Source organism: Amphiura filiformis, chromosome 11, assembly GCF_039555335.1.
Source record: "Amphiura filiformis chromosome 11, Afil_fr2py, whole genome shotgun sequence".
NCBI lineage: Eukaryota > Metazoa > Echinodermata > Ophiuroidea > Amphilepidida > Amphiuridae > Amphiura > Amphiura filiformis.
In genome coordinates, this window is record NC_092638.1 from 3463626 (window position 1) to 3487864 (window position 24239).

At 35.7% G+C, this 24239-nt stretch overlaps 4 protein-coding genes across 4 annotated transcripts in view; 3 read left to right on the top strand and 1 right to left on the bottom strand.

The window, feature by feature from the left end:
* The window catches only part of LOC140164231 (uncharacterized), a 446047-nt gene that overhangs the window by 293392 nt on the left and 128416 nt on the right, over window positions 1-24239 (top strand). The gene's annotated exons all lie outside the window — the stretch shown is intronic.
* LOC140163895 (indoleamine 2,3-dioxygenase 2-like) lies at window positions 2504-9725 on the top strand. Its single transcript, XM_072187205.1, has 4 exons — window positions 2504-2809; window positions 7462-7557; window positions 8859-8978; window positions 9396-9725. The coding sequence occupies exons 1-4, from the start codon at window positions 2717-2719 to the stop codon at window positions 9534-9536; spliced, it is 450 nt and encodes a 149-aa protein (XP_072043306.1). The 5' UTR covers window positions 2504-2716; the 3' UTR covers window positions 9537-9725.
* LOC140163896 (indoleamine 2,3-dioxygenase 2-like) lies at window positions 12556-19424 on the top strand. The gene is made up of 8 exons (XM_072187207.1): window positions 12556-12648; window positions 12905-12956; window positions 13338-13413; window positions 13929-14010; window positions 15062-15154; window positions 15613-15709; window positions 17290-17366; window positions 19173-19424. Exons 1-8 carry the CDS (start codon window positions 12576-12578, stop codon window positions 19232-19234), a joined length of 612 nt encoding a protein of 203 aa, XP_072043308.1. The 5' UTR covers window positions 12556-12575; the 3' UTR covers window positions 19235-19424.
* LOC140164397 (muscarinic acetylcholine receptor M4-like) lies at window positions 20529-22275 on the bottom strand. Its single transcript, XM_072187676.1, has 2 exons — window positions 20998-22275; window positions 20529-20693 (listed from the first exon to the last, which is right to left on the bottom strand). Exons 1-2 carry the CDS (start codon window positions 22273-22275, stop codon window positions 20529-20531), a joined length of 1443 nt encoding a protein of 480 aa, XP_072043777.1.

A 24239-nucleotide genomic window follows, 5' to 3' on the forward strand; every position in this document is an offset into this window, starting at 1 on the left:
ACTTTAATTTCCGCCCAATATTGAGATAACGCTCAGGTTGGGGCTTGGTTGGGGCTACGTTTTCTATGTTACCAATTATTCTCCAGGTCTTGCTGTATAAAGAGCCCGAAATTTCAGGATTATGAATTATGCATTAGAACAGTTGCATTACAGGAAGTGGTCATAAAATTCTTTATATGGGTTGTAGTTTAATAAAAATAAAACGAAGAGTGAAAAATGTTTGCCAGAGGGAGAATGTAAATTAAATGGAATAGCCATTTCAAAGAGAGTATGTAAATGAAATGGAACAGCTATTTTGGGGGCCATTTCAGAGGGAGTATGTATATAAATTAAATGGAACAGCCATTGGGTATGTGATTTAACAGGAACAGCCTTAACGCTTCAAAATTAGTAAATAATCATCATCTATATTATAACACGCGATTCTCTGTAGATCTGTTTGTTTATCTGTGACTGCTAATATGGGGCCGTCGTAGGTCGTACGGGGCTCAAACTCGGTGGGTGGATGTAGTTCTGTCCTGGCAAGAAGTCAAATTTTTGGAAGGTCACCTGAGGTCACCCAGGGTCATCTAAGGTCATATTACTAAAAACTACAAAGGTCAAAATATTAAAAACTGTCGTATGGGTATGAAACTTGGTGGTTAAAGTCAACATTTATAGCCAAAAGCTTTAGAGGTCATTTCCGGGTCACCAGGGGCATCTGAGGTCAAATTAGTAAAAACTGTTGTATGGGCATAACAATTGGTGGTTGCAGTCACCGTCAGCCAGGTAATCGCGACTGCTGAGAACCGTCAAACCTAGTAAATAATAATACTGTAAACATTGACTAAAAAATGAAGAGATCTATGATGACATGTGTGACAATGTTTAATGACCTTGGGTATTGATCTATACGCAAGTCAGTGGTTTCTGCCATGAAGGAAAAATAATACAATAGGTGGTGAGTCAGCTTTGAACGCACTAGAATTAATTTTTTCACATTTATCTCAGATGCCCAGAGTAAAGGTTGAATATCAAATGTGGACAACTTATTCCTGCATTAAATACATCAGAATTATCTGCAGGATTGCAAGATGGTTTAAAGCTAGCATTTCAAGTATCCCCCATAATCTCCTTAACTAATAACAAAAAGGTGCCTGCTGGTATCTCTGAGGCATTGTCTTTTTAAGACATTTCTTGTTTCCAAGTGTCTGGATACTTTTAGGGGCATTGTATTATCCGTAGGTCTACTTTGAAACATGCAGTGTCTTTTATATGGCTAAATGTAAATTACACCACATTTCGCCATACTACATTCTAGAAACGCTTGCTGTTAGAATAAGAAAAATTTTAATGCTAATTTATTGCACATTCTAGGGAAGCGTGGTTACCTTTTTAAAATAACCGAGTGAGAGGGTTTTCAAGAAAATATTTTTCCTGTCAAAACTGAAGCATCCTCTGTATAAAAGAAAATATGAATATTAACTGCACATCATATATAACGATTCGTGATACCCAACTGTGGCATATTTGATGTCGTTTAAGAGGCAGAGAATTTTATTTCAATTTTATATACGCCAAAATATTTTTTAATTGAGCAAGAATAAGGATAAAAAACGTTGAAAATTCTATGTGAATATTACATTAGACCCAACCAAAGATTACTGTTTCGTTTTTATGGTAATCTAATCTTTTATTTCCTGAAAAAACATTTTGGGTCTAATGTCGAATATTCACATACTTGATCAAAACATCGAACGTGTATACAAGAAAATGGTAGGTTCCTCTATAGTATTTTACTGACCATGGAAATGTACTGAGACACGAGCACGTGTCAAAATCGATATAATGTATTGTCCATATAGACGCCCATTTATCATGTTTATTGTTGGATTTTTTTTGTATAAAACACGCAGTTAACAGCAATTGAGCGCTAATAATACACATTAATGTTTTTAGGCAAATAAAATTTCAAAATATGGTACGTTTTCTGCCTTTGCTTGTCACGTGGTAGGCATATGTTGAAGTTGCGATTATATCTTCAAATAAGTTTCAAAAAGATTCCAACAAGACAAGTGGCCTAGTGGTCTAAGGCGCTGGGTTCGTAATGTGTCCAAAGCAGAGCGCTGATAAACATATATTTTGTAGCCATTTTTATCATAGATTTTCGTTTCTATATCAAATTACTCAAATGTTTCTGCTTTTTGTGGTAATTGTTTTTCTATAAACTGTACATTTCTGTACGAATTGAGGGCGCTATTTATATGTATTTTAAATTTAAATTAGCCAAATGATATCAGTTATTATTGCATGATAAAAGTTGCTTGAATATTCCCTTGTCATTTGTTAGTCTTTTTGCTGAGGTTCTAATACTATTATAAAAGTGTCTACCCTTGAAAAGATGCAAACAATATTTAAGATAAATAGCGCCATCGTTGTTCAACTTTTCTTAAAAGTCACGTTCTGTCGTTTGCCAACAGTGCCGTATTCAAAAGAACGTTGAACTTGGGAGTTTAAACAAATGACTAGCAACCTGTGGCAGAGACAATACTTGTGTGTTGCCTTCAACGGTTGGATGAGCCTAAATAATGAACAGAAATAATTATAATACGAAAGCCTTACAGGAGTTCAAGGATTGTAGGATCAACCTTTGGCTTATTAAACACTCATTAACCAGTGCAGTGATTTGTATGCCGATAAAGAAACAGTTGCAAGTCGATAAACTGAATATCTAATCATGGCAAATAAGGTGACTTCGGATAAAGCGGTCCCATGTTTAGAGGAATACCACGTGTCAGCAAAATATGCTTTTCTGCTCCAAGATCCGTTGGTAAGTAAATTATTTAATAATGACTTGTTCCTTGATTCCTTCATCAGTTGACACTACTGGTCTCAAGGATTAAGGCCACTGGGTTTTGTCTATGACTAGCCTATATTAATGACTAATCGTGAGAGAACTAGAAATATACAGTTGAACATAACCAGAAATTCACATTTTATTTTGCTGAAAAACGTTGGTTTTCGCCCGTTGAGTTCTGAATTAGTCAAGTCGATTATAGCATAAATTACAAGACAATACTTCCCTAATACTTCCCTATTCCCTAAACCATCCTTGCCAAATTCTCAAATTAGGTGAAAACTATACTGATAATACGACTCACACGGTTATTTTCAGAATCATACATCTTACATGGTCTTATACGCCATATAGTTCATTAGTTCACTTTACATTTAGACCCTATCGAATACTACGTCACTCGTCCACATTTAAATAAATTCTGCCCTCCAAGAGGCCACCACGAGGCAATTCGAATGATAATACAACAAAACAGGTGATACGTATGAATGGTTGTGGAATCGAACAAGATACCTGCCCCTCTGACACTTAGAACTTAGAACCAACATGTCTGCCATTCGTCTATTCGTATGCTGTGATGATGCGCGCCGTTCTTCTTATTACTTTAATCTTCAATTTACTCTCTGTGCATTGATGAGATGTTTCAGTTTTATTTAAATGCAATTTTATCAATTTTGTTGTACCTATATTTTATGCTCATTTGATTTTAAATTGTGATCCAATGTACATGTATAGTCTGCACGGGAAGTGACGCGGCTGTTATAGATGCGCCGGTGGCTTCGGAGCTAGTATTTGCTTTCGGAATGTTTCCGCGTGGAGAGGGGGTGGTTTATTTGCGCGCGTTTTGGTGCCCCATTTGTCGGATGTCGTTCAATATTGACAGCGTAATAGTGCTTTTGGGGAGAGGTGCCTGGGTTTGAAGGTTGCAGTTAACATCGTTCAATGGATGTTGTTCCGGTGCTGTGGGGCCCGCCGTTGTCTAAGTCGCGCTTGCTTAGATTCCATACGGATAGCTGCAGCTTTTGAGTTCGGGTATTTTTCTATCGAGGCGCTGCTGTGTTGTTGATGTTGAACCGAGTTGGATAGATTGGGCATCGGAGAGCGCGTGGGTGGATCGTCCTTCCTTTTTATGTTGGGATATTGTGGGAGCGAATATTTGGTTCTGGAGCTATGGGCGTATTTGTGGCAGCTGCGTTGCTTTTTGTGCAGACTTTATTTTATTGATATGCATGCAATCTACAAAAGTGCAATTTATACAGTTTTTCATGGTATTTTAAAGGGGCATTTCGTGATCCACAGCCTCATCCCCCACTTTTCTCAAAAAAAGTTGAGATTTTTATATCACTGGAAACCTCTGGCTACATAATGTTTATGTACAAAATATTTCTTGCAGATTAATTCGTTTAGCAAAGATATTGTGAAATTTGAATTTCGTTCTGGTGCACCAGAACGAAATTACAACGTATTGTCTATGGAGCAGTGTAATACACATAATCATGCATAACTCGCAAACGCAATATCGGAATCAACTGAAATTTTGGGAATATGCTTTTTTTCGTGGATATGTACTGAAAATGTCATAAAAAGAGGATGCTAGGATCACGAAATACTCCTTTAAGTGCTTTGTAATTTAAGATTAAGGAAATTTTATTTTTCAATATTTGTATATTTTTTTTTTATAACTTTGTATATCTGTGTATTTTAATATGTAAAGAGGGCCCCAGTGGAAAGCAGTGCTTTGTTCACTGATTTGGGCTACCCTCTATAAAGAAAAATTTAAGTCAGATAATGAGGAGTTTGTCGGTTATTATCATATTGCGTAGTTTTTATCAACATTGAAGTGAATAAAGTCATGTCATTTGTATACTATTATTGTAATAAAGAGGCCACATAGTGATATTCCGTAAAAACATTTTACATTGGCTGTAACCCTGGAGTCTTGGAAAGTATCAAACATACTTTTAGTGAAAGGACAGGGTTAAAGCAGCACTGTACGATTTAACGTTACGAGTTAATCGCAATTATATGTATTTCAATGTCAAAAATGTCCTTCTCAAATGAAACGGACAATGGATAGGGCCAATAGCATAGCATGAATTCACCTGCAATCCATTGACAAATAATATGTGTACTGTTGACGTAATGTAGAATCTGTGGTTAGACCTGTGTGCCCTGATTTATGTATGCATCACTAATTCTTTTTTCAAAGGTTTCTATGGATACTGGGTTCATGGAGAATGACAATAATATTTTCCTTTGTAGTTGATCATCGTAATGAATGACCCAATGACCCGAATATCAAGTGTGCATATATGTGATGCGATCAAGCAAAATTAGTCGGAACTCGGAAATATTGATTTTGAGATACAGTCAAACAAAGGAAATATTTCCTTTTGCTTCTTCTTGTTTTGGAAACTCTTTAATTGCTCATATCTTTGGAACTGGTTGTTCAATTTCAATGGCGTTTTCTGCAAAATGCAGCTTTGTAAATCCTTTTTACAATACTATAAGAAACTGAAAATTTAATATTTCCGAGTTCCGACTGATTTTGCTTGATCGCATCACATATAGTTAAGAATACAGTACAGGTAGACATTATAGGACTATTACATTTTGTTTTGGACAAAATAACAAAAAACAGCTGAAAAAACAAAAAGAGAAAAATATATGAATGAAACCAACAGGGTTACATTTGATTATAGGCAATTAAAATGAGATAACTTTCTGGAACATGTTTCTCCATTCATGTAATAATCAACACAATCATGATTATAGGGTGAAGCGAAAAAACAATTGGTTAATTGTATTGGAGCGGAAAATAATAGTTCGTTAGTCTAATTTATTAATTGAAATTAACTACTTAATTATTTATTGGCTATATGATTACTGTCAACCTTGTTTCTAAATATTCATGGATTCTAGTTTGTAAATCAACATAAAAGGGAAAACAAACATGTCATCAAAATTGACTCTATCCATACAGTGTGTATGGTTCCGTGACCACACCTCCGTGTCCACACCTCCTCCAACTAAGGACCTAATTAGATTAATTAATCATAAAAGAAGTTAGCAACAGTGTATAGACCTTAATTTGGTATCAAATTAGAAAGGAAGTAACATGCTTTCCATTAAGACCATAATAAGTTGTAAATCTAGTTATTTCCTAAACAAATAAAACAGAACATTTAATTTTCTCAAGTAAAATGTCACAACTCCAACCTATTGGGGTATCCAATTTGAAACGCATTGGGGTACCCAACTTGAAACGCATGGTCATTTTCGCAAATTTGGAATAAACCCATTGCCATGTATGTAAAATTCGACTGTTCTATTTACATTCATGAAAAATTTTAATCTTGGTAAATTGACAAGTGATTATCTCGGTCACCTGTCAAGAGCGATCCAAAATCAATTCAAACAAAACCATTTCAATATTTGTTTGTGATATCGGTCTATGTTTGTATCTACACCAGGCATAAAAAAGCTATAGTCATCCTTGCTGTTCAACAACCAATTCTGAAATATACATTTTGTTAATTGGACTTTGCTTTCTCATTTGACACCCTGTTCGTGAAAATCGAGTAAGAATTTACCAAGATATGCGCCTCCAAACCCTCTAACTCCAAAATCAAAAGTTGTAATTTCAACGATTTTCAATGGGAACGCATCGTTGTATTGTACACAAGCACCACTGGCTAATCAATAATTCACACAATGTAACAGGAACAATTGAATCGGAGCGGGATTTTGACATGTTACACTTTGTTTTTTATTTTCCGTATTGCACAAAATCATAAAAGCATAATAAATAAACAATAAAATTATATAATCAAAAAGATTTCTTAAAAAGCATGGCCATATCATACTTAACCCAGCAAACACAAAACGTTTTTAAAACGTTTTAAATAAGTTATATTTTGGGCTTTGGTTTAGGCAAAAACGTTTTAATAACATTAAAATGTCGGGTTATATAAAGGTCATGAAATCGTTTTAAAACGTTTTGTATGAAAACACACTACAACAATATTTTTAAAATGTTTTCGAAATGTCATTGTAAACTATTTTTGCAAACATTTTTGCCAAATATTTTGTTAACAATAAATTATTTTGAACTACAATCTAGGCAACTGGACTTACGTTTTTGAGTGGGAAATTTTCACGTTCTATCCTGAACGCATCATCAGCCCGACTGATCTTCTGGCGGTAAAAGTTCATTGACCTGTGAAGCGGATGTTGTAGTATCACAGGTCACCTTCGAGGAGCCTTCACTGAACAGGGGAGGCGGCCTACGTCACAACTTGGCCGGGGCCTACAGTTCAGCGATTAGGAAGATCCCTCTCTCAGGTTGAACTCGAAGGTGACCTGTGATACTACAACATCCGCTTCAAAGGTATAGGAAGAGTTGTTGAATTAGGGATTCAATTATATGTTTCACCATTGTTCATGACCGATTAACAACGACGCGTCCGCGTCGTATTAGTGGTGCACGCAGACACGCCGGACGCGAGTTGTGCTCCTGTGCAAAAGTATAGGAAGAGCTGTTGTTGAAACAAGTTTGAAATTTACGAGTTGAATATGACTCATGACATACGTGCCCACTATGATTATTTTCTGTTGTCTCGTAGACTAAACTACCAGAATATTATCAACCATGGATGACAATAGCCGAGAACTTGGAACAGTCTATATCAAATGGCACCATCAGAGAACAAATTCAAGCGGTAAGCTTAAGATTGTTTGAATCATTATAGTGGGACAAACAATCTCATTTGCAGTGTCAAAGTTCAATAAATCAATGGCTAAAAAGCTGACCTCGGTAGAGTGTTAACAGTAACATTTGTTTTGTTTTTATCTGACTATCTATGACAATCACTCCCTTCTACTTGAGATACTCTCTGATTACGATATTATTGGTTCCTATTCGCGTTTATTTATCTTAGTTGTAAACATTGCATTGATATTGGCATTCCTCAGGGCTTCATTCTAGGGCCAATTTTTATATAATATTGAATGGCTTTGAGTGTGACACAAAAATATATTGCACGAGATAGAAAAATATTGTACGAGTCGAAGACGAGTGCAATATTTTTCTATCGAGTGCAATATATTCTTGTATCACACGAAAATAAGCCATTCAATATTATTATTATTATTTATATCAGGCTTTTGCTATGCGGTAAAATGAAAATTTAAGCTTACCTAGCCACCGGGTTTAACCAATGTGTAGGCCTATCGTAATGTAAGCTTACCTTTTGACCTTCTTGTTTTCTGCTCTTTACTCTCAAAAGACAATTTCGGAATAAAGGTTTATTTGTAGATGTGGATTATATTTCCTAAGGTTATCATCATCCAGAATTGCCGCGAATTAAGCTTGTGATTTTACTTGTTTACATTACGAAATCTCCTGTGAGCCGTTACGGTGTCTGTAGTGTATTGTGCCGTTGTATCATGACGCGTTGTGCTGACACCATGATAACGCGCGATACGCGTACAATATTTAAAAAATATTGTATTGCATCCGGGTATTTTGCAAATATTGTACAATATACAGTTTTATTGTATCGATAAAAAGCCTGATATAAATAATAATGTTTATTATTGATGTTGCATTTTGTCTCGATCGAATTATGTTCATTTTTAAGCTCATCGGGAAAATTTGTCAATGTCTCTTTTGCAATGCGGTCACCATTCACTCATATCATATAATAGATATAATAGACAGCACTCTATACGTGAACGCGTCATGCCAATGTTGTGCCATTCAGTCATGCTGATTGGTTATAGCGGGATCACATGATATCGTGTGCATACGTTCTTTATTCACATACGTTAACCTGATAATTTTACATTATACTGATGTTCATAAGTTGTCATCAGCTGTAGACCCATCTGAGATAGAGTAACAACTGTCAACTGCAGATGCCTCCTGTGGTAAAATAATTTAGTACTGAAATGGACTCCGAAATCTGAAAATGTAATGGAAAATTTTATTATAACATTAAACCCAATATTTAATTTCCAGATGCCACTTTTGGATTATAGTCGGCTTTCAGGACATAAGCAATATCGTCTTGCACAACTGATACTTTGCTGTCTGACACAGGGTTACGTGTGGGTCGACGGAGAGGATGGTATTCCTGAGGTAATTTTGTTCTCATTTTTGTACTTTTTCTTTATGCATTATATCATCTTATTATTGTCTTTTCCCCTTTTTTCCTCTCCCCCAAATCCTCTTATTCGTTTGCTTCTCTATGGTTTCTTTGTAAGCACCATATTCGTCTCGTCTTTATTCTCTTTCTTCTTCGTCGTCTTCTTCATCATCTTCTTTATCATCATCGTATAACCATCTTCATCATCTATTTTCATCATGACCATAGCCTACTTCATTGTCATCTCTTTTTATTATATCCATCAGTATATATTTCGTCCGTAATAATTGCCCAGTTCAATTGACCCTTCTAGTACGTAGTTCTATAGTAATAAAAATCCGTACGAAAAGAAAACATTTGATATTATGTTTGAAAAAACGAATTAGAAATCCAACGATATCTTCTTACAGATTCTTCCCAAACAGTTAGCTGTTCCCTTTGCAGGAGTCAGTGAACATTTACATGTGCAACCAATCATATGTGTTACAAACTTTGGCTTGTGTAACTGGAAACTTAAGGATCCTTCTCAACCGGCAGAACTTGAGTATTAATTTTATTCTATTTTGACCAATTCTTAAAGAAATTTATAGTATATTGAAGAATCTGGAATAATGAATATCATTTTGTTCGACAAAACAGACTCACTACATTTGTATAGTGATCATCAGAGGATGATTTAAGCACTACCCAGCAAGTCTTGCGGTTAGCATAGCTGTGTGAGTGAACATGACACCACTGCTCGCCCACTGCACTATACACGTGCATGGTTAAATTTGAATTTGGACAGATAAATTTACAATAAAACAGCTTCAAAAAGCTGGTCGATTTCACATTTTATGTTATCTACAGAAGGTGTGAATTATCCTTTATGCATATATCACTTTAGATCTGAAATTGCCCAAGTAATAATGACACACACACAATTCTAAAACAACATCTTTTGTACAGAATTCAATGGGATTTGAAAAGTAAAGTGGCAGTTGAAACTCTAGTGATAACACTTTTACAGTGCATTATGGGGCTTCCTTAAATCATCCTCTGAGTGATCATGCCCTCATCAACGACTCAAAACAAACCAACATCAAAAAAAAAAAATAACACTTTCCTCCATTTTTATATTTTCAGTAATTTAGATCCTATTATCAAAATAACTGGCGGAAGTGATTCTTGCTGGTTCTTTACGGTATATGTTGCAGTAGAAATGGAATGTGGCCCTGGTCTAGGTGCGATCATTGATGCCCAGCAAGTATGTATCATGCGCGTATTTTTTTTTTTGGGTAGGGGTGCCAGCCCCCCGGGGTAATAGCAGGGGCGGTCAAAACGAAGGGGCGGCGGAAGAAGAAGGGGCGGCAAAAAGAGGGGCGACAGAAGAAGAAGGGGCGGCAAAAAGAATTAGTAAAAAAAAAAGGGCGAAAAAAAATCGAAACAGCTTAACAAATTTTGAAAAAATGGTACTATACATCAAAATGTGTTGCTTTTAGGGCGCTAGCGCTTATATCCTTTTTTTTTTTTTTTTGCTCTTCACTTTTTCAAACTACCGTAAAAAATTGGGTCAACCTTTTCGGGCTGTTGGTGAAGGGGCGGCAAAATTGAGTTTTCTTCACCCCCGGGGTATGTTACCGCTATCCCTGCACAGCACAGCTTTCCTAGAGAAGGCCAAGCTTTCATCACCAAAGACTCAAGATTCCCGGCGGTAGTCCTTAATAAAAATTCCTTTAAAAGGAATAGGGTGGGCAAATGAAAAATTGTCAAGAGAAATGAAAGAATGAGTAAGTCAAGTTCACAATTAAAAATAGGAACATATGACACAACATCGATTTCCAATAGGGGAATAACACAAAACGTATAAACAAAGTTAAAAGAGTGTTTAACTTTATACGTTTATACGTTTGTTATTCCCCCATTGGAGGTTGTGTCATATTTTCCCTGATTTTAATCTGATCTATTGCTTATCCTTTGTTCTCTGCTGGTCAGTTGAAACAGATTTTCCCTGTTTTAATATTAACCCTTCACATCATAACACAAGACGTTTTATGTTAACATTTTAAATAAAACATGGTTATAAAACTTTTGTAGATAATAGTTATTTAAAACATTTTCGTAATCATACCTAGAGGGTTTTTTTTATCATCAGATAGAAAGACTTCTGCTCATCTTCTCTGGTGAGACAACAGGGCTGGGGTATCTTTCCATATCAAAGTTTAAAAAGCTGTCATATCAATTTCCTCAATATGTTGTATTGCAACTTATGAGGGGAAATGTTTGATTTTACAATATTTCGATATTATTTTTTAACTTTGTAACTTTATTATGATTAACATAACTGTATTTCAAAGCGTCAAACTATTATCATTATTTTGTCCCAACAAAAATAATCCAGGGAATAAAATATTCATTCATATGTTTATTTATTTTACTCAACCTGGGCCATTTCTACTGGTTCACATGCATTATAATAATTTGTCTATAATACCTTATACAAGCATCAGCAAACACTATTTGTCACAAGATTTGAAAAGTAAATAGCCTATGTACACACTGAACATACAAGCTGTATTCAAGTACATGCCGAAGCTGTCAGTATTATATGACCTTCACGATGCTATTAATTTAGCCCAAAGATTAGGAAAACTAGCAAAACTGGTGAACTGGTACTGTTCAAATAAAAACATCTGCAAATCTTGCTGCAATTTCCAAATAGTATTTCTATTACTTAAATAATTATTTTTGTTATTTCTTTTAATACAAACATATTACTGCCTATGACGACTTTATCGTATTACTTACATATCAAAATCATGTAATAATTACAAAACTCGCCGTAAACTATCACCTCTGTGGGTGTTTGGGATATAACCGGCACGAATATTTTCTCAACACTGCGGCATGTGAAAAAGTAGGTCAATAGTCAGAGAATACAGGGTGGGTGCGGCACGCCGCACCCACCCAAAAAGAGCTATTGACAGTCAAATCTTCTTAATAACAGATGTGGAAATAGGAGTATAAACTGACCAGTAGATACAAGTTGTAGTCCTACTGTATATGGCATATTGGATGGCCTAGGGGAAAGTTAACCCATATTTGCAAGACTAACCTTGACTTCAAGGTGAAAGATACCTACTCATTTTACCCTCTGGCCATGGGCTGGCCTGGTATCAGATCTTACCCAGGGAAAGATGACATTCCAATGTATACCTTTAACTATGAAATAGTATTTCACCCATTTGGGTCGAGTTTGGTTCATCAGTGATTATTTATGATTTCGTGGAACTTTTAACTCCTTCTCCTCAAGGTGGGGATGTAATGCGTCCAACGCCTTAGGTATATATAGGAAACAGTGCCTACAAACGGTCAAAAGCCACTTGTACCAGGATCTGTAGGTAGAATAAGATGTTGTCACCACTCATGCTTAGAAGTTTGTAGTCCTACTTTACTTATATTTGAATGAAAGTTCATTGCTGTCAAAAGGTTTAGTTTTGGTTTGGTAAATGATACACGTATCTATTTTTTACAACAACCTGCTCTTTCTCTCTTCCCTTTTTCGATCTTCATCTCCTTAAAATAAGGCTGTTAAAGATGACGATGCAGAAATGTTGGGATTAGCTCTACAAAAGATAGAGACTTCTTTGAGGCGTATGAAGACTGTTATGAGTCGAATGCACGGTTGGTATATACATTTAGTTCTTCATTTTTGTTTGTTAATAATGGCAAAGGCAAACATATCCATTGTGGACACCTCTTTATCTTTGCTTTGGGATAGCCATAAAAAGGGAGTTCTCACTTTGGAAGTGACGGGAATGTGAATCCAAATTTGATTACTTGCATGCATGAAATGTAGATTAAGATATTATATATTACTGGGTTAAAGACAATAAACCAGTAGTTTGACTGCTGATCATTTGTATTTCTTTTTCTACAGAAAAATGTGCACCTGAAGCATTTTTCAATAAATTGCGTCCTTTTCTTGCAGGGTAAGTTGAAATATGCTAAAAAATATATTGCAAGAAACGATTGAAAGAAAAGCGGTGACATAAAAGAAACGAGAAAAAGAAAGAAACTGGGAATGAATAAATGAATGAATGAAAGAATAATAAATAAATGAATGCATGCATGAACGAACGGGCGAACGGACGAACGAATGAATGAATAAATGAATAAATGAATAAACGAATGATTGAACGAACGAATTAATTAATTAATTGATGAATGAATGAATAAGCGAATGAATGAATGAATGAATGAATGAATGAATGAATGAATAAATGAATAAATAAATTAAATGATAAATACATTGATGTGAATAATTATATAGATCGTTAAAATGTGCTATTTTTTAATATATTTGTTTACAGTTGGGACAGTTTAGCATTTCAGAAAAAGGGATTGGAAGGTCTGATTTACGAAGGAGTCAGCACAGTACCAAAACGTGTAAGAAAGTTGTATATTTCTTAATGGTAACTTTTATCAAAGCAATTAATAAAAACATTTAATATAATCATCGTAATACAGATGGAATGGGCTATTCCAGAAAATAGATGCACACCCCCTATAGAGGAGTTAGGATATCCGGACTTTTTGTCCAGTCGTGACTGTTGGAAATCCAGACTTTTAAAGTGCCCAAAGGCAAAAAAATCCGGCAGAACAATAGTTTAAAATCAGAAATCCTCAATATGAGAGCTCATTTTCAACATTTCCGTGATTTTTCCTTCATTTGATTGGATTTCCAAGCTTTTTCCAGTAACATTGGCAACTGGAAATCCAATCGTTTTCAGAAAGCAAACTTGGAAATCCGGACATTTCTTTGATTGAAAATTTACTCCTCTATAGGGGGTGTGCACCTATTTTCTGGAATAGCCCAATATCAATCACTTTTATTATTACTATTATTTTTGTTGTTGTTGTTGTTTTGTGCTGCTAGTAATATTGCAATGTATTCAACACAGCTTGTTGGTGGAACCGCAGCACAGAGCTCAACTCTTCCAAGTTTTGATGCAGCTTTAGGTGTGCAAGCTCCTGCGCCAGAGAGTAAGTTAGCCCGAGCTACTAGGTCTGAAATTACATGTTTTGATGATGATGATGATGATGATGATGATGATGATGATGATGATGATGATGATGATGATGATGCTAATGATGATGATAATGGTGATGGTGATGGTGATGATGATGATGATGATGTTGTTGTTGTTGTTGTTGTTGTTGTTGTTGTTGTTGTTGTTGATGATGATGATAATGATCCCCCCACTTTTCTCAAAAAAGTTAAGATTTTTATACCTCTGCAAACCTCTGGTTACATAATGTTTACGTACCAAATATGTGACTGGACATCACGAATCAGCCGTAAAGTCGGGCCCCGGTCAATTATTTTGTTTTATTTCGGGGTTAGAAAATATATATCATAAGCTTTAAAATGGTATATCGTTTGACTTCAACTCTGTTCCTTCAACAACATTTTTAGTTTTTATCGGTTCTACATGTGTCTCTGTTTCCACATTTCTGGTAATAAATATCAAACAGTCATAATTTAATAGCGGTCATTTCAAATCATCCCCAAGTCAACGAGGTTCAGGAATGTCCTCTCATTGTTAATTGTTGATTATACATACCTAGACAAAATAAACAATGCTTTGTTATCTACCACTTGAACAGGATTTGGCCAAAGCAAACAAAGACAAGAACTATTCTACAGAAATAGGTAGAAGCTTATTATCCTCGTAAGCAATAGTATTATTGATTGATTTAAACAGTGTTTGATGAGATACTTGTCGCACTGAATTGAGACAGCTATGAATACGACCTTCACGCATATTTTACACTGTAACTCAGAATACAATTCGTAGTGTCCACTCACATATTATTTGCAGAAATATTATTCGCAAAAATATTGAATAATAATTTGAATTTTGCAGTAATCACATAATCATGCATAACTCGCAAACGCAAAATCAGAATCAAATGAAATTTTTGGAATAAGATTCTTTTGTGTATATCTACTGAAAAATGTCATAAAATGAGGATGCTAAGATCACGAAATACTCCTTTAAACCAGGTTATGAACTATTATTATTGTTTGCAGAAAAGCTACTGGATACATTTCGAGACTACATGCCACCTGCTCATAGTGATTTTATTGATGCTGTCAGAAATGGTCCTTCCATTAAATCATATGGTAAAGAGCTTGCATTTTTTTGTTCTTCAAGATTATACATACACATTAAAGTATTATAACGGGTGCAATACATTTTGGCATTATTTTTACTAGTAAACTGCACAAATTCTGAAAGCACTTGACCAGCATTTCCCAACATCAACTACTCTCCAAGCACTGTCCATTATTTTGCTGATCTATTATGCAGGAAGAATGTGTAATTAATCATGTAGGGGTAGAACACAAGACAAGGTGTTATATGGACGTTATGCACAAGTTCTTACTACTTCTAAAAAAACAATCATGATAATGCCCTTTTATAGACAGTTATACTGCCACCGATTGATTTTGATGACCAAGACATTTGTGGACAATTTAATACATTTTATGGACATTTATTGACCTGCAGTTTTCCAGGTTATCACTATTGAAATAAATTATATAGCTAACTGCATAAATACAATTTTCTTCCTTTGTAGTATCCAACAGCAATATAAATTCACTCCATGAGTTGTACAACAGATGTTTAACCGCGTTAGAGCAATTTCGATCCTATCACATTCAGCTTACAGCAAGGTAACTATGAATAATATTTTAAGTAAAACAACGAGGCGAAGCCAAGTTGTTTTACGCCAAAAATAGTGATTAGTGATGACGTGTGTTATATGAAAGGATAGATGCACGACAGCGGTCAAAAACACTTAGTATAGCAAATTTTATTCAAATTAAATCCTACATTTTACAAGGAACTTACCCAGGGCTTAGAATCGATCAGTGCCCTTGTTGCTATGCACCTCCGATTAGTTCAAAAAAGAGCGTACACTCTTAATTATTTTTACAGAACTTTTGAGCGGTAAAGCGGAAACCGTAAAAAGTTTTGTCAATTTAAACGATAAAATGTGTAAAATAAAAGTTAAACAAATGTGTGGTGTGTAAAAAAATCATCCCGATGCATAAAACTTCCGCGCGCGAGGGACCATGATGGAGGACACTCGCAAATATGATCAGGTCCGAAACTTTTTGCAAGCAAGTGGCTTATGCCACTTGTTGGAAACATTTAAAGGTAAGAAAAGAAACAAGCATGTGCATTGTTTTGTGCCATTTGTTGTTGTATTTAAGAGTGAAGTTTAAACCTATAGCCCGGATCTTATAGCCATGAATTATAGGCCTATAGCGTTGACATGGTTAAGCTTAACCAAATCTCATCTTGACTATCATTATGATCATGTGACGGATGTCAGGGTCGGAGCCACGTCACATTCATTGGAGTGAAAACATGCATATCGTATTTCTATAGAGTCGAACCCTAAATATCGAACTGGGGGTAGGGGACGATCCAAGGTGCGTTCACGCCCCCATTTACCCGCAACTCTCGCAATGTGCGTCTAAATGTTATTGTATCACCCTGTATCTTCTTAGTCACTGAATTGTGTGCAGCTTGATGTTCTGCATTTCAGCATGACACACATTTTACACATAATGTGTAAAGTCAATTACACAAATTAGTGGCAAAATACGTCCAAAGCCATGATCGTGTAAAATATTTGACCCCATTTCTGTGTCAAAATGTTACACAATTCTTGAGTAAAATGGTTACCACTTACCACTCTTGAAATTTGTAAAGTTTACCCAAAAATGCGGTTCACAGGGAACAACCAAATTTATTTTGTAAAACCTTATTCAACTAATTGTGTAAAACCGTACATAGCTAATTGTGAGCACTTTTACAACTAATTGTGTAAAATAGTACTCAATAATGGGGTAACGTTTTACCTTTTCAAAATTGTGTAAAGTTTACCCACAAAATTTGGTTGTTCCCTGTGAACCGTGCTGATTTGTATTTTTTTTACCATTATTTTAAGAGTGTACGAGTATCGCTTCTACACGCTTTTGCTAAAGTTATATCGTGATATATCATACGAGTAAGAACCAAAAAGATTGCAGGAACTTTCTTAAGTGTTTAAGAATAGTCGTTAACATCTTTTGGCGATTGACGCGTGACATTATTACTGTTGGTGAGAATTTTTAGTCCTTTTTCTCTCTCTCTCTCTTTGGAATACATATACCTTCATTTCCTGTCGGATTCTTCCGACCACCACTTCTGTTCAATTTTCTCCCATCATCATTTCTTTTTTGTTTCTCGAATATTTTGGCAGATATATAGTTGCAATGGCCAACAAGAAAAACAACTCTGAGCAATCAAGTCAAGCTTTGGCTGGAACGGGTGGAACTGGTAAAAAAACGCTTTATATATTGTTTGAATAATTTTCGTGGGATTAAAAACATATCCGTATTGCTTCATCTCAGGTAACATGCATATGAAGATTTTATATGAGGACCTTTCATATTATTTGTGACACGATCTGATTCAATCAGCTCAGATCTGATTCAATCAGCTCATAGTTGGCAATTGTCAAATTGCTATACAGGCAAACATAATGGAACAAAAACAATCAAATACATAAGAAATATGGGACTGTAAGAGCGAGTAGTTTTGTAACCAAGTATTCTAGGGATGTAAGGTTTTCAGCAATAGCAAATTCACCTTTTCGGTAAATCCCATAAGGCTTTGCGAGTACACCTAAGAACTCGTCATTCTGCGTCACGCCGCTCCGCGCCAATGCGCACATCGTTTATCGAACATCGTTACTGCGCATTGCAAGTCGGCGTGACGTCAAATGACGAGTTCTCAGGTGTACTCGCAAAGGGTTATGGGATTTACCGAAAAGGTCAATTGATAATTCATAATAACTCAAAATAATGTGAAAGAAAATGCCTACTTGGGTCTTGGATTAGATCTTGCAAAAAATTAATATACAGCCTGTCTCAAAAAAAAAATGTGCAAGTGAAAAGCGCCCTCTTTGGCAATTGGAAAATACCGCTGTCACATGATGCTTACATCAACGTCAAGGGCACAGTCTTAGCTCTCAAATACCATTTGTTCTGTTCAATTTGCTCTTTTTAATCTCGAAATTTGTTTAGTTAACCAAGAAAGGGTAAAATCACAATTGTGCCACTTTCACTAGGGAATAGGGCTGTACATGTAAATTAATGATAGCTGATGGTGATGCGTCTAATGCACCCCCCCCCCTTCGGGGCTCGTGGATTTGACGCATCAACACCAGCGTGCGTGCATTATTTTGTCTAATTTCATTAAAATTGTTGAAAAAACTTGTCAAAGTTCATTAACCTATATAAGTGTGCAATATTTGTTGTATTTTAACATTGAATGACAAAGAAAACAGTATTTACCATGGTAAAATCATTGACGTGCACATGTATTTAATTTTACAGCAGAATGTCCAATATTTTATTATCGTTTAATTTATCGTAAGTTGAAAAAGAGAATCATTATCATTTATCATGATAAAACACTAAAAACAATTTTGTATTGTTGTGTAATTGATGCATTCTTTTGATTTCACGAAGGAACTCTTGATAAACTTGATGCTATCATTGATTTACATGTACAGCCCTCTTCCCTAATAAAAGTGGCACAATTGTGATTTTACCCTTTCGTTGTTAAGTAAGTATATCTCGAGATTAAAACAAGCAAAATTGAACAGACTAAACGGGTTTAAGGTTTGCAAGAACAAGCTAGCTACATGATATTTCAGATTTGAGTACCTTTGGAGGATCTACCCTGGGCCCAGTAAACGGTTTTTTATCCCCGGGCTTTTATCGCTTATTGCTTTGCAGATATATGATAAATCAGACATCAACTAAATTGATATACAAGGTGTTAGCTCTTATTAAAATGGTTCTTTGTTATGCAAATGAGACAGTTTACGCTCCCTAGCTTTCACACTGAGGTTTCGGGGGTTGACTTTTGTTATTTTCCTATTTCATGAGGTGCTTAAGGACATATCTTTTCAGGAGAATGAGCTTGAAAAGAGGCTACCGTACGACTATATGGTGCGGAGTAAATATCACATTAGTGGCCCGGGAAATATAATGTGTAAATAGAGCGGAATTTACCTTGCTCATTCTTCGGTCACTAAGTACCAAGATTCTTTCTTGTATTTTGCTTTTGTTCTAGGATTTATGGATTTTCTGAAGAATTTGAGAGATAACACGAAGGATATGGCTTTTAAGAGTTGAATAAAGCACAATAGTTTAAGTGCACACTATTGAGACATAAAATGGATATTGACGAATAATAAGACACCGTACTTTTGTCTTGACTAAGAAATAAGGATCAGCTGGCCACTTGACCAAATGATGTGCTTTGCTGCTGCCCTTTTATTTACTGTCACGCCAATATATGTTTATGCCATCAAGCATACCTTAAACTATATATTACCGACCCTAATTTAAGTTAAGACCGTGATATTATAATGGATATATTGGTATTTTTAATTGTGATGAAGCAAAATCAATCTGAAGTCGCATATATTCAATTTTCAGTTTCATATTGGATTGTAAACAGCATTTGCAAAACTAAATTTTGCAAGCAAATGCCATTGAATTTGGACAACCAGTTCAAAAGATGTGAGCAGTTAAAGAATTTCCAAAACAATAAGAACAAAAGTAAGTACGGCTATATCTCAAATATAGTCGACTTCCGACTGATTTTGCTTGATCACATCTCAATTATCTCCTGTTTGTTCTGCAGTGGCAGATTCGAATTGCGTAGAAGGGCGTTCTGTCGTTACCCGACACAACCGCGTAAACGCACTGAATCGATTCTGCCACTGTGAAATCCAACATGGCGTTACTCTCAACTTGAGACAAGACAAACAGTTATTATACAGGCATCTTGGTCAGTGTAACGCATAAGTGTCAAAGAATACACCCAGGTTAATGATACTATTTCAGTGGCTTTTAAAAATGCCGAAATTGGGAATGAGGAATATTACCGGGACAACTGATGTATTGTTCGGTAGAAATAAATTTTATAATGTTAATGTCGAATAAATACAATTTCTAAATAGTAAAGCAATTTATACCTACAAAATCATATCATAAATACAAGATAAAAGCGCTACAAACCTTTTCGAGCATCGAAAATTCCTTTGCCTTGCAGTTTCAATCAATTTTATGGTCATGATTGTTAAACGCCAAACAATGAATTATCATTTCATAGATTAGGGATTAACCTTGAAGATTTGAATGGGGGGGGGTATGGAATGCCAAAAATGCATTTTCAGAAATTGCGTAATACATATACTGAGCAATTTTTCTTAGTTCTTGTGTATGAGTCATTTTATGATGATGTTTCGTTTCAAATCTCTTTACATCATAAACTCAAGAACTACAGCACCTACAAAGGTAAAATTGTGAATTTGAATTATTCGTCAAGTCTGCTTCAACATAAATACAACAATTTGCGTCAGTGTTCATTACTATTACCCCAATTCGACCAAATCACAACAGCTAGTTACTTCAACACGCCTCACGACGTTGTCCCTGTGTCTTCATTCGATGACTTCCCGCCATGTCCATTCTTCTGACGTTTGTAACGGAGTACTTGTAAGAAAGCATCTCTAAATTGTGGATTTGCAGCAGCGTAACAGAGTGGATCCAAGGTACTGCTTACGTGAATAATAAACACTGATGCCTGGAAAATGAGAAAGGAAGAAATCGTGTAAATTTGTTAAATTCACCTTGATTTTAACAATCAAACCTTTATTAATATAAAGCGCCCTCATTTTATATAAACCGATGAGGGAGACGTTTAAAGTTTATAGAGATGGGTGGTGGTAATTATTTGTATTTAAAACTATGAATACAAACTCCACGACGAAACACTAATCGCCGCAGGCAAAATAGTTTATTAATCGACAACATTTCTCATACCAAAAGGGCAACATAGACAAAATTCAGTCCAAACTCTCACTTATGTAAAAAACATTTAAGCTTACCTGAGCAAAATAGTATGGTATGCAGGGTCTGCAGAACTGAGAAACTATAGACGTAATAGTCCAGGGTAATCCGGACAGAACCATGGCAAAATATGTCAGAGTCAGCGTTTTAGTAGCTCGAGAACTTTCCTTTTTGATCGAGGTGAAGCTTAACTGCTTGTCCTGAGAAGTCAATTGTGGTGGTCGCTTAAATAGGTTATCGGCAGAAAAATACCTTTTCAATGTTCTAACTGTTTTATCACTGTTGACCAAATCATCTTTTGTGTCATCTATATCATTTTCAAAAGTTGGGTTGATGAAAGTAGATTGCGTGAATTCGACAGTAGAACATGATCGTTTGAATGCACGTCGTGTTGCTGGCAATTGAGAAGAGCAAAGGTCGGATTTAAGAGTCGTAAAAGAAGATTCGGTCTCATCGACGTGATGCACTGGACAAGACCGTGATGGTCGTCGGTAAACTCGTCCTTTAAAATTAATTTTCTCCTTTGGCTTTATTTTTGAACAATATGTACGCGATCTTGCTCTGCTTGCGATCCTGTAGACTTCGATGTAAATGACAGTAGTGATAACCATCGGTAGGAAACTAAAGAAAGAAACTGTTATTACAAAACCGATGTTGTTACTATAGAATGGTAAGCAGTGGTTCTCAATAAAGACAAACTTTATAATATCGGAAAAATTTTGAATAAGCTTAAGCGGCGACCAGATTATTAAGGGTATGATATACGTAGCGGATATCATTTTAAGGGCGTGTTTGGCAGTTTGTTCCTGTAGATGCCGAATAGGATAATGCAGAGCTCTGTATCTGTCCACTGCTATAACCAAAACAGATAAAAACGTGGCATGGGTGAAAATATGGTTGATGAACTTATATACTTCACATGCTAGGTTGCCAAAAGGCCAGTATCCTAATGTCCAATATGTGCCATATACAGGCATGATCACAATGCCACCGACTAAATCACAAACAGCTAAACTCACCAAGTAATAATTGTTATAGCGTCTTAATCGCGGTATGGTACAAAATGTGTACAGAGCCAAAATGTTTCCGAATATTGCGGGGATTATCATGGCCACACAGAACGTTGCAATTAGTATTTGAGCATATAGAGGAAAATATGTGTTCGTCAAATGCCAAGGCGTTGAACTAGTGAACCCTTCCGTGCGGTTCGGAATTACAGGATTCCGCAGAATTTCATTTCCAAACGTAGCATCATGCTGATTCCTTACTGTCGAATTCTTCACCCATTCAGTTTCTACCACTTGAATATCAAGCATTTTGTTTAAGAATCATCAAGGACTACAATAAAACGCCAGTGTAGCTGATGAGGAAGTGTACTCTTACCCATTTCCGTCAAAGCTGTTCTAGTGCTCTGCGTAGCATTATAATTCATTGGCATTCACAAACACGTTTGATAGGCGGAAAAGAACACACGTACTGATGAGTTTCGATTGGACTGATGCTATCTTACTCTTATCAGATACTTACTAACTTACTCCAGGCATTGTATCACGTCTTGGTCATTTGGTTATCAATCTTGATCCTTTTTATTTACTACTGACCTTTATTTCCCCTAATCTTTGATTATTACTTGTCCTACATACTAGCATGTAGTTTCAATCCAAAAAAGAAGCTCAATAATACTGGAAGCTACAACATACAGCATGGCAATGTCTTGTAGTAAACATAACGTAAATTGATCGTTTATTGCGATCGTTTTTTGCTATTATTCAATAAAAAAACAAATAATTATGAAAATAAGTTACTTAATATGAGCATTTGTACCAACACACAACATGAGCAATATTATCCTCAAACACTATCCCTACATAACTTTGATTCGGTTTTTTACTTAAAAGCAAAACAAAACAGATTTATAACAAATTTTGTGGTCTGACAAGATCCATCTGAATGGATTCAGGATCATTCAATTACATGTGGAAATTATCCTTGAGACTGGTATTATTATTTAGAAGCAAAACACAATTTTCGAAATCGGGAAGAAACTTGTCAGTAAAGTAAAACTTCAAAATACACCTGACACTGCAATATGGGTGAATACCAGTTATTGTTGACAACCATGTATTACGCGATATGTAAGCTCCCATTAATCATTATCTGACACTCCACTCTAAGTAATCTTTGAAAATCAACGCCTTTTCAACACGACTGTGACTTTTATTCCAAACGTTAAACGTAATTTTTCCAGCACCCAGCACGTTTCAATAACTAAACCCAGTGAGCCTGTTAACATGGACCTGATTCTCTGAGATAAGGCACGTCCTATTTGCCTAGTAATTCCTGAGACATCCCTGGTGATAGATTTGTCACAAACACGATCAGCTAGACCGAGTTTATTCATCTGGACGTAGAATATGAATATCACCTTTACGGCGTTTCGAATATTGGGAGTAGTAGTGAGTCGTATTTTGCTACAATTGGGTTTTTGTTGCTCTTTGAAGTACGTAGGTCTGTAAGTAAACGGGCAAAAATAAATTTGTATAAAGATGATGATTTCTATATTCTTATAAGTATTGTTAATTGTTATTCAATATTGTGCAAATGTAAATGAAGTTTTTAGCCAGGTAATACTAGTCCCTGAATTGTTGTTTAATGGTTTATGGAATGATGTGGGGCCGTAGTGGTCAGCGACAACCTGTAAATTGTGCTGAGGCTTGTGAACCAACGTCTAGGCGTTGTGCCTGTGCGTAGCGCACTATAAATCACTGCGCTTTTTTGTTTAGTACAAAGTGAAACAACTATGTTATCGGCTGTATCACATGTTGATAATAACCATGTGTACTGTCTTTTCCAAAACCATAACCATATTTGAATTACTTTATTACATGTAGGTACAGGTTTAATCGAAGAAGTTCGTGAATGCCTTATCTGCTTGCAACAAGTGCAACAACTGCATCGCAATTTTTCATCATGAATGCAATTAACACTACTATCATGTTTGAGGCTACTCCGTGGATACCAGACGAGACATCAACCTCTGACAACGTCGACCTCTCCACCTGCACATCAGCCGATGACATCTTAAATCTGTCATACGATAAATCTGTCTACATACAAGTCTTTCTCATCACATTCTGTACAATCATTGTGCTTATAACTATTATCGGAAACGCCATTGTTTTGCATGCATTTTTGACCGTCAAGCAACTTCGAACATACGCTAATTTTTATCTGGTAAATTTAGCAATCTGGGATTTAGCATCGGGCTTATTCACAATGC

What these genes read in the sequence shown, in the direction of transcription:
- LOC140164397 (XM_072187676.1), bottom strand. Translation starts at nt 22,275, where the DNA reads ATGCTTGATATTCAAGTGGTAGAAACTGAATGGGTGAAGAATTCGACA. An exon ending in TACCATACTATTTTGCTCAG is followed by an intron (nt 20,694 to 20,997) that starts GTAAGCTTAAAT and finishes CTCATTTTCCAG; the next exon opens with GCATCAGTGTTTATTATTCA.
- LOC140163896 (XM_072187207.1), top strand. Translation starts at nt 12,576, where the DNA reads ATGTTGGGATTAGCTCTACAAAAGATAGAGACTTCTTTGAGGCGTATG. An exon ending in TGTTATGAGTCGAATGCACG is followed by an intron (nt 12,649 to 12,904) that starts GTTGGTATATAC and finishes CTTTTTCTACAG; the next exon opens with AAAAATGTGCACCTGAAGCA. An exon ending in CACATTCAGCTTACAGCAAG is followed by an intron (nt 15,710 to 17,289) that starts GTAACTATGAAT and finishes ATATTTTGGCAG; the next exon opens with ATATATAGTTGCAATGGCCA.
- LOC140163895 (XM_072187205.1), top strand. Translation starts at nt 2,717, where the DNA reads ATGGCAAATAAGGTGACTTCGGATAAAGCGGTCCCATGTTTAGAGGAA. An exon ending in TTCTGCTCCAAGATCCGTTG is followed by an intron (nt 2,810 to 7,461) that starts GTAAGTAAATTA and finishes GTTGTCTCGTAG; the next exon opens with ACTAAACTACCAGAATATTA. An exon ending in GAGAGGATGGTATTCCTGAG is followed by an intron (nt 8,979 to 9,395) that starts GTAATTTTGTTC and finishes ATCTTCTTACAG; the next exon opens with ATTCTTCCCAAACAGTTAGC.